The sequence below is a fragment of the Misgurnus anguillicaudatus genome, chromosome 5, assembly GCF_027580225.2.
Source record: "Misgurnus anguillicaudatus chromosome 5, ASM2758022v2, whole genome shotgun sequence".
NCBI lineage: Eukaryota > Metazoa > Chordata > Actinopteri > Cypriniformes > Cobitidae > Misgurnus > Misgurnus anguillicaudatus.
Window position 1 is genome coordinate 36715852 of NC_073341.2, and position 10949 is coordinate 36726800.

Below are 10949 nucleotides of genomic sequence, written 5' to 3' on the forward strand. Positions count from 1 at the left end.
AAAAAAGAAGCATACTGGAAAAACTAGTCTTAAAATATTCACTGTAGGAACTTCGGCATCCACCAGGAAGATTATGAACGGGCGGATTTGCTTTCTCACAACTTAGAAGCGCATCAGAATAAAACTGTCAAGTACTGGATGTGCAATTGTGCAACACGCTTCAGACCGCATGTGCATGCAAGTTCAAATACGAGAGAGGAGAAAACGCAAGATGCTTATGATGCATATGCCGGCTGCACACATATCATATTAAATATGACTTAATCTGTCACGGGCTGCAGGTGAGCACATCAATAACCTGAACCAGGTGTGACCCAAACTCACTCCCAAGACAAAATAACACAAGAGATGGGTATACAAAACACAAGATGCATACAAAAGGTTCAGTTTCTTTGGGAAATAATACAGCGGTGAGCATTTGTGTATGTGTTTTGCTGGCTAATTCATAATAAAACAACAATGATAAATGGATTTCAGCTTAACACACACAAAAACTTTGATGTACATTAACCCCTAAAATTTAAAGTTTTACTGTACATCTAACTTCCACAAACCTGCTTTTAAAACTACGTGTAAATTTACATTTAAACAAATTATTAATTCATTTTTTTGTGATTTATTGTTTTCTACATAAACTCATCCTATATAATGCAAAGAACATTCTGTGCAAATATAACCTTGATATCTTCAATATTGACTGAGTGAGGTCATGTCAAAGATTGAAATCAATGTGAAATCAATAATTGAAATCAAACGTTGATGCTCCTCATCTCAGAATCAGACTTTAGCCTGAATTTCACATTTTAATTTTCCCAGTTAAGTGAAATACACAGAACGAAGTAAACAATTGCAATATAGGACAGTTTTTAATAATTTTCTATAAACTAACCATAAAGAATCACAATATTGTGACCCACATATCTAATAGTATTACCAGATCCCTCCTGAATCCCATGCACACTCACCTACAGTAACGCAGACGCTCGTTCTTCTGTCCTTTAAGAGGACGTCACCTCTCCAATATTCAGATTTAGAAAATCAATTTGGTTTTGAAAGATCTCTCATGCAGTTTTTGTCCTATTACACTAGTAGAAATATTTTAAGCACACCACAGATCTGTCCCAAACAGATCTCAATGAAAACACGTTTGTTCTCAATGTCCATGAACGGATCTGAGGTTCATATAACCTCTCTGTTTATGAATGCAAGAGCTTGCTTTAATGTGACCCTCCAAAAACAAACTACAGGAGGAGCCCTTCTCTGGAAATGCTTGAACACACACACACACATATGCGCGCGCGCACACACACGACTCGTCTCTGGTTTGGTTTGGTGTGGCACGCTCTTGTCATGTCTTATGTTACACAGCATCAATCACAGGAGTGAGTCTGTGGCCTCGCGCTGGCCGCGGCTGATATACAAACATTAGCAGGGAATGCAATTACACAGTTCGAGGAGCGCGAACGCAAGCAACGCGACAGTCAGAACGCAGATCAGGTGGTTAAAAAGGGAAAATCCAGAACCTGGAACACTCAACGAGCGCGTAAAAGCGTAAACGGAGCGTGCGTACTGAGTGGAAGCAACGCGGAGCGCGTTTAAATAGACGCGGTACTGTCACCTGTCAAAACAAAAGCTATCGTATCTAACGATAAAATATTCAGAATAGCCAACAACGTATACATTAACTCACAAACGCCTTTAATTTAGCATTTAATAGAATTATTCTATTAGAAATGTATACAATAAGTCTAAATGTTTACATTAAGTCACATTAAAGCATATATATTAATGTCTTCTTAATAAATTATGATCCACATACAACCATACACTTATTAAAATAAAAATAAGAATAGCAATTTATAAAAAGTTGAATCATAACCATAAAAAGAAATTTGGTCAATTATTACTAGATCATATACATAGTCTACCTATGATTCAAGCAAATTCGTTTAAGGTAAATATGCAAACATTAATCTTCTATTCAAACGAGCAATAAACATTAAACACAGCGAATATTACTGAACATAATGATAAATAATAGGGTCAACAATAAACTTTATCAAAAACGCGACCTCTAAAGCTGTGCGTGCACCACAAGGCGTTTATTAGTAAAACACACTAATAGAGTCAACATGAAACGCATGCATCTGCAAAAGTCAACCTATAGGTTTAAAAATAAGCGAACGGTTTATTTTATAAAGTCTCGAGGCGAATAACGCGTCGCGCACGTCACCCCTCTGTGTTGTATGAGAATAAAACGCGTTACGCGGGATAAAAAGTTGCGCTCCACAGACGCGCAAAGGTATTAAAAGTTTCCGTTTCAGACAAAGCCAGTGTTATAAGTGTTAAAATAACGTTAAACGCGGCGTTAAAGAGCATCGGTGCGCGCGGCGGCGCCTCCGCGGCACTCACGCGCTCCTGATCAATGATTGAACCGAACAAAAGGGAGAAGAGGATCAATTACTAATAACTATCAATGCAACAGCAGCATCGCGTCCCTGTAAAGTCACCTAAAGCCAAAATGCACGAAACGCAAGGTGCACCGTCTCGTACGCGATCGGGTCGCGCGAAAAAGGTAAGAAATAGGACCAACCTGAAGCCGCCGAAGATCAAATTTCTTCCAATATTGAAACATCGATCCCACATCGGCGGCCATCTTGAGCACGATATTCAAGAGCGGCTACAAGAAATATATGGGCTGGATTCCCCCCGTTAAACAGCGCGGACGATCCACATGGAAAGAAATGTTGAGAAAATAACACTTCTGGAAAACTGGATGCGCACGAGAGCAGGTGCATGCCATATGATTGCATATAGATGCATTAGTGCAGCTGCCGGGATTAACTGGCCATTTGCACTTGATTTTGGGTTTGTTAAACTTATCGATACTGACGTAACGGCCTGATCAATACCGTCTGGGAACTGGAAGGAGAACAACGAATCATTAACCAATGCGCATCGGCGTATGTGTGATGCGTAAAATCATCAAACCATTTTAAGACTTGACTGGAGCTGCTTACATCATTAACGACTCGCAAATGATGCGATTTACAACTTTGCATTACTGTATTAAAATAGTCTTTGAAGAATAAACAGAGATGTACGATGAACCATTTTAAGTGTGCTTTGATATGTGTGTGTGCTATTTTAATACAGTATAATGAAGTGATGAATATTTCTATATAGCCTATAATCCAGAATTTTTAAAAAATGTATCATAAGGGCGTAATATTACCAATTTGAAACATGTTATTATGCGTTTCTGGATTTGAATATGTAAACTGGTAATATAAAAAACCAATAAACCAAACAACTTAGATGTCATGTCCTGATAAATATATGTAAATAAAAACAAATGGCACGAGCTTGCACAGAAAAAGTGCACGTTTAGTGCGTGCTGTTTGTTTAGTTAACATAACTGAGATGAAAGTATGCAATGTGCATCATTTCATAGATATTGGGAACATTTGTTACCGTAGGTATTTGTCTCAAACAGAGATTGCAAATATAATGTTACGTTTTTTCCTACAAAAGATGCTCTGTGTTTGAAGACCACTGATCAAATCACTAATTTAATTGAAGTCCTAGGCAGAAAAAAAGAGCAGAAAGGGTTTGTGTGATCATTTAATGACTTGAAATACTGAATGGACAGTTCATATGTTGACACGCGCTCCCTCTTGTGGAAGTTTCTTGTCCTACTGGACTGTTAGCCTTTACCGTCACTGTTTAAATTATATGTTATATGTTTGTCACTTGGTATTCAAGGCCAAAATGCCCATCAAAAACAACTCATCCCACATCCCTGTTAGGAAGTTTGTGTATTGCACTACTTTCAAAACCTGTAATTCCTTTAAAAAAAAGTTGTGGATATAAGCAGAGCCAAGCTTTCTCTCAACTTTACTCCACTATGTATTTGTGGATTAACTGGATTTATTTTCCTGTTTAGAAAAGCAGAGTGAATTCTGTGTGTAAAAATGCTCTCTATTAGAGTTATCAGTATAATAATGTGTTAAAATGAGACGGTTTAAGAGGTTAGCTGCTCCGCTGGCTCGTGGACTGTGAGCAATTACTGTATGAGCACATCTGTCATTCTCTCAGCTATTAAAACCATAAGCAAGCCTATTTTTAAGTAGAAATGTATTTGCACTTTGTAAGCCACCTACCGGGAATATAAAAGGTGCTTATTAAAAGTTTCTGTTTTATTGCTTTTTATTTATTGCTTCGGGGGAGGAAAAGACTGCATCGGTTTTATAAGAAAGAAATAATATATCTTGTTTTGATATGGTTCACGGTTAAATTTGAAATTTAAATCAGTTCTGATATACCAGCCTGATGCACCAACGCTTATTACTTTTGCTCAAATCTAAATATGTAGATATTTTGAAGATGCAAAGCCTCACCATGCAGCAGATAATCTCGAACAGTGCAGAGATTGTTACAAGTCACTGTGGACACTGGTGCCAATGACAAAACTTTTGTAAGGATTTTCTATAAATGTGTGATATAATGTCACCATTTTAAAGTAAACATTAGAAGTCATTGTATAAAAATGAATGAAAGTGATACAACCAAAGAGATTGCATCTGTGCACTTGGATTGACTAGATGGACTACGGACGGTAAAACTATTTTGGGAATATTGGCGAGAGCTGCTGAACTCTGATATATTGATTGGCTTTGGTGCAAAAGGCCTAAAAACAGAAGTTTGTTGGGGCTGCCATCAGCTGAAATGTATTGTATCATGCATTGTAGCACAGTGACCATCTTTTTAAAGGTGCAGTGTGTAATTTTTTTTACGTTTATTTTTTTACAAAAATGCAAAATAATATACAAAACCATATAATCAGGGGTGTACAAACCCTTTTCATAATGAACCATTATGTTTTTATTACCTTAGAATGAGATGTTTTTATCTACATACATAGAAGTCGCCATTTTGTGCCGCCATGTTTCTACAGAAGCCCTTAACGGACAAACTTTTTTACTAAGTTGTCTCAGACGATGACATGTTTGTCCGATGGTGGCTAACATAGCTTCTCTGCGTTTCAAAAGTGAGCAGTGGACTAAGCCATTGGTTGCAATGCACAACCTCACCACTAGATGCCACAAAAATTTACACACTGCACCTTTAAAGGTGCAGTGTGTAACTTTTAGCGGCATCTAGTGGTGAGGTTGCAAATTGCATCCAACGGCTCAGTCCACTGCCCAACCCTCGCTTTTGAAATGTATAAAGTAGCTACGATAGCCACCACTGGACAAACATTTCATTGTCGGAGTCAACTTAGTAAAAAAGTTTGTCCGTTTGTTCTGTAGAAACATGGCGGCACAAAATGGCGACTTCCATGTAAGGGGACCCTCGGTGTATGTAGATAAAAACGTCTCGGTCTAAAGTTATAAAAACATAACGGTTTATTTTAAAAGGTCTTTATACACCACTGATAATATAGTTTTGTATATTATTTTGCATTTCTTTCAAGAGATCCTTCTAAAAATTACACACTGCACCTTTAAGATGAGCACCTTTAACAGAAACCTCACTTCTGTCAAACCCCAAAAACATGCATTTCATGCTTAACATTCAGAAAACATTATTCTGTTATGTTCATGCGTTCGAATAACTATCTTTTGTTTTGTGTTACCTTTCGCAGACTTTGAAAAGGTATTTTATATTGTATTGTATTGAAAACTTTGTATGGGGTCATTGTTCTGGCTCTTCTCTGGAAGGTTAAACTGTCTTTTCGGTTGTCAGCTCGGCATCTGTAGTGATATATTGCCTTTAAAGGTGTAGTGGTAATGCAGTATTAGTGCACACTGCAGGGTTTGCGTACGAGAGGTCGAGCAGAGGTTGAGTTCCCACCTCCAGAAAACATCATCATCTATCAGACTAAACCTTTGTTTGAGGTACTTGTTGTGATATTGATGCATTCAAACAGAACTTGGACACTTGGGACATATATAAAAACTTGTCACTGCATTATATTGTAACAAAATATCAAAGCAGATTGAATTTGTTTAAGCACAGGCGCACTTGACATTAATGCAGTGATATGTAGATGTGTGCATGAGCTTAAAATAAGGTGACACTTTGTGGATGTTAAAACTTGTGCTTACACCTATACGAGAGGAACCAACATCCATTACTGAAAGTCATAAAAATGTATTCTAGCAGGATCTATGAGTCTCCAAATTCTTTTGATGCCACTGCATACGGTAGGGGTGGGCGTTAAATACTGGTGTTGTGTTCCTCCATGATATGGATTTTGCAGTATTGATTCCGTTATATTCACAATAATCTGTTCCCGTTCTCAAAAATAGATACATTTTCATTACACAAAAAAAGTCACATAATTCATCCCAAAAAATGTTTGAATCCTTTAGCATCCGAAAGGAAAACAATATCAAATATAAGATTTTTTTTATAATTTATCACAATATTAGTTTTTCAATAGTTAAAATTAGCTGTGTGCTTATTTATCAAAAGATCTTTTTTAAAGAGTTAAAAAAAGAAAAGAAAATTCTGTGATTATTTACTCACCCTCAAGTTGTTTAACCCTGTATATCTGGGGCACCATTGACTTCCATAGTAGGAAAACATAATACTACAATTTAATTGTCTAAATTATTTTGAGGCCACTGCATATACGGTAGGGGTGGGCGATATAGCGGTATGCAAGTGATTTACCGGTATTGTGTTGCTCCATGATATAGATTTTGCAATACTGTTGATTCCGTCATATTCACATCTGTTTCCGTTCTCAAAGATAGATACATTTTCACATAAAAATCCCAAAAAATGTTTGAATCCTTTAGCATCCGAAAGGAAAACAATATCAAAAATAAGATTTTTTTTATAATTTATCACAATATTAGTTTTCCTACTATGGAAGTCAATAGTTAAAATTAGCTGTGTGCTTACCATCATTTATCAAAAGATCTTGTTTAAAGAGTTAAAAAAAGAAAAGAAAATTCTGTCATTATTTACTCACCCTCAAGTTGTTTAACCCTGTATATCTGGGGCACCATTGACTTCCATAGCAAAACATAATACTACAATTTAATTGTCCAAATTGGGCACTGTAAAAAAAATCTGTAGAAATTGCAGCTGGGTTACCGGTAACTTACCGTAGATTTAAATGTATGTTTTTTACTGGCAACATTTTGTTCAAAGTTAAATGAACATAAAACATTTACAAGTCTTTGTCTTCACAGAGTAAAACTAAAAAAAAAAAAACAGCATCAAGCAAAACATTCGGGGAAACAAAATCTGAAGCAAAAAACAAAAGAAGGTTGATGATGATTTCTGGTTCCCAGAATGCTTTGCATGAGGCTGTTATTGTATAGTTTAATTCTGTAAAGATAAAGACTTGTTAACATTTAAAATTTATTTAACTTTGAACAAACTCTTGCCAGTAAATAACATAAATGTAAATCTACAGTAAATTACCGGCAACCCAGCTGCAATAACACTGTAATTTCTACTGAATTTTTTTAAAGTGGGCGATATAAAGGTATGAAAGTGATTACCGGTATTGTGTTGTTCGATGATATGGATTTTGCGATACCGTTGATTTTGTTACATATTTACAATAATGTACAATAATCTGTTTTCGTTCACAAAGATAGATACATTTTCACATAATTCATCCCAAAAAAATGTTAATCCTTTAGCATCCAAAAGGAAAAGAATATAAAAAAACCCATTATCATTTATTACAATACTTCCATAATATTTGTTTTCCTACTATGGAAGTCAATAGTTACAATCAGCGGGGTGCTTACATCATTTATCAAAATATCATCTTTAAAGAGATGAAAAAATTAAAATTCTGTCATCATTTACTTCATTACAAGACTTGAAGAATGTTTGTAACAAAGCAGATCTGGGGCACCACTGACCTCCATAGTAGGAAAACATAATATACGATTTAATTGTCCAAATTCTTTTGAAGCCACTGCATATATGGTAGGGGGGGGGCGATATAGCGGTATGCAAGTGTGATTTACTGGTATTGTGTTGCTCCATGATAAAGATTTTGCAATACTGTTGATTCCGTTATGTTCACAATAATCTGTTTCCGTTCTCAAAGATAGATACATTTTCACATAAAAATCCCAAATCCCAAAAAAAGTTTGAATCCTTTAGCATCCGAAAGGAAAACAATATCAAAAATACGATTTTTTTTAATAATTTATCACAATATTAGTTTTCCTACTATGGAAGTCAATAGTTAAAATTAGCTGTGTGCTTACCATCATTTATCAAAAGATCTTGTTTAAAGAGTTAAAAAAAGAAAAGAAAATTCTGTCATTATTTACTCACCCTCAAGTTGTTTAACCCTGTATATCTGGGGCACCATTGACTTCCATAGTAGGAAAACATAATACTACAATTTAATTGTCCAAATTGGGCGATATAAAGGTATGAAAGTGATTACCGGTATTGTGTTGTTCAATGATATGGATTTTGCGATACCGTTGATTTTGTTACATATTTACAATAATGTACAATAATCTGTTTTCGTTCTGAAAGATAGATACATTTTCACATAATTCATCCCAAAAAAAATTTGAATCCTTTAGCATCCAAAAGGAAAACAATATAAAAAAACCATTATCATCACAATACTTCCATAATATTTGTTTTCCTACTATGGAAGTCAATAGTTACAATCAGCTGTGTGCTTACATCATTTATCAAAATATCATCTTTAAAGAGATGAAAAAAAAAATGAGTTCTGTCATCATTTACTTCATTACAAGACTTGAAGAATGTTTGTAACAAAACAGATCTGGGGCACCATTGGATTCCATAGTAGGAAAACATACTACTATGATTTAATTGTCTAAATTCTTTTGAGGCCACTGCATATACGGTAGGGGGGGTGGGCGATATAGCGGTATGCAAGTGTGATTTACTGTTATTGTGTTGCTCCATGATATAGATTTTGCAATACTGTTGATTCCGTTATATTCACAATAATCTGTTTCCGTTCTCAAAGATAGATACATTTTCACATAAAAATCCCAAAAAATGTTTGAATCCTTTAGCATCCAAAAACAATATATATAAAAAAATCTTTATCATTTATTACAATACTTCCATAATATTTGTTTTCCTACTATGAAAGTCAATGGTTACAATCAGCTGTGCGCTTACCATCATTTATCAAAATATCTTCTATAAAGAGATGAAAAAAATGAAAATTCTGTCATTATTTACTCACCCTCAAGTTGTTTCAAGCCTAAATAAATGACTTTGTTCAGCAGAACACAAATGAAGATATTTTGAAGAATGTTTGTAACAAAGCAGATCTGGGGCATCATTGACTTTCATAGTAGGAAAACATAATACTACGATTTAATTGTCTAAATTCTTTTGAGGTCACTGCATATACGGTAGGGGTGGGCGATATAGCGGTATGCAAGTGATTGACTGGTATTGTGTTGCTCACTTGATATAGATTTTGCAATACTGTTGATTCCGTTATATTCACAATAATCTGTTTCTCTTCACAAAGATACAGTAGATACATTTTCATTATACCAAAAACGAGTCACATAATTCATCCCAAAAAAATTTCAATCCTTTATAGCATCCAAAAGGAAACAATATCAAAAATAAGATTTTTTTTCATCATTTATCACAATACTTCCATAATATTTGTTTTCCTACTATGGAAGTCAATGGTTACAATCAGCTGTGTGCTTACATTATTTATCAAAACATCTTCTTTAAAGAGATAAAAAAAATTAATTCTGTCATCATTTACTTCATTACAAGACTTGAAGAATGTTTGTAACAAAGCAGATCTGGGGCACCACTGACCTCCATAGTAGGAAAACATAATATACGATTTAATTGTCCAAATTCTTTTGAAGCAACTGCATATATGGTAGGGGTGGGCGATATAGCGGTATGCAAGTGATTTACTGGTATTGTGTTGCTCCATGATATAGATTTTGCAATACTGTTGATTCCGTTATGTTCACAATAATCTGTTTCCGTTCTCAAAGATAGATACATTTTCACATAAAAATCTGTTTGAATCCTTTAGCATCCAAAAGGAAAATAATATATTAAAAAAATCTTTATAATTTATCACAATATTTCCATATTATTTGTTTTCCTACTATGGAAGGCAATTGTTAAAGCATCTGTGTGCTTGCCATCATTTATCAATATATCTTCTATAAAGAGATGAAAAAAATGAAAATTCTGTCATCATTTACTCACACTCAAGTTGTTTCAAGCCGGTATAAATGACTTTGTTCAGCAGAACACAAATGAAGGTATTTTAAAGAATGTTTGTAACAAAGCAGATCTGGGGCACCATTGACTCCCATAGTAGGAAAACATAATACTACGATTTAAGTGTGCAAATTCTTTTGAGGTCACTGCATATAACGGTAGGGGTGGGCGATATACTGGTATGAAAGTGATTACCAGTATTGTGTTGCTCCATGATATGATTTTGCTATAGCGTTGATTCTGTCATGAATTGTATTTTTAAATTTGTATTTATTTTTTTGCAATTTGGTACTCTTTGCAACTTTTAACACTAACAGGGTTATGTAGGTAAAATGATAGGTAAAATGTAATCACAGCTGTATTAAGTTTCTTTTTTGCCACCCTGAGCAGCTGCCTATAAGAAAATAATTTATATTATTGGAAATGTGTATCTTTTTAGTAATTTTGCAGAGTGTGAATATGATATTAAAGTGGACTAAAGGGAAAATCCAGAAGCACAATGTTCACTTTGTTTGTCAAAATCATTTCAAAGGCATCTTTGTAAAGGCATCACAGTATTCCGTATGTGTTTATGTGTTGAAATATAAAAAAAAGAGTTTTTTTCACAAGGTTTAAATCCAATAGTGAAAATTTTATAATATTCATAACAACATGAGGTCAACCATCCACACTTTTTGAGGAAAAAAATCAGTTAAAAAAAA

The 10949-nt window shown here is 34.6% G+C and overlaps 1 protein-coding gene across 4 annotated transcripts in view; it reads right to left on the reverse strand.

Annotated features, from left to right (window-relative positions):
- Positions 1-10949, reverse strand: part of cux2b (cut-like homeobox 2b) — a 190274-nt gene that overhangs the window by 174237 nt on the left and 5088 nt on the right. Inside the window, exon 1 of one of the 4 annotated variants that reach the window (XM_073868111.1) lies at positions 2594-2810. The exons of 2 other annotated variants lie outside the window; for them this stretch is intronic. In XM_073868111.1, the coding sequence (XP_073724212.1) occupies positions 2594-2656 (63 nt within the window). In that variant the 5' untranslated portion in view covers positions 2657-2810. Of the gene's footprint in view, positions 1-2593; positions 2811-10949 lie in introns of those variants that run through there. One more of the 4 variants, XM_073868109.1, reaches the window with a different exon arrangement.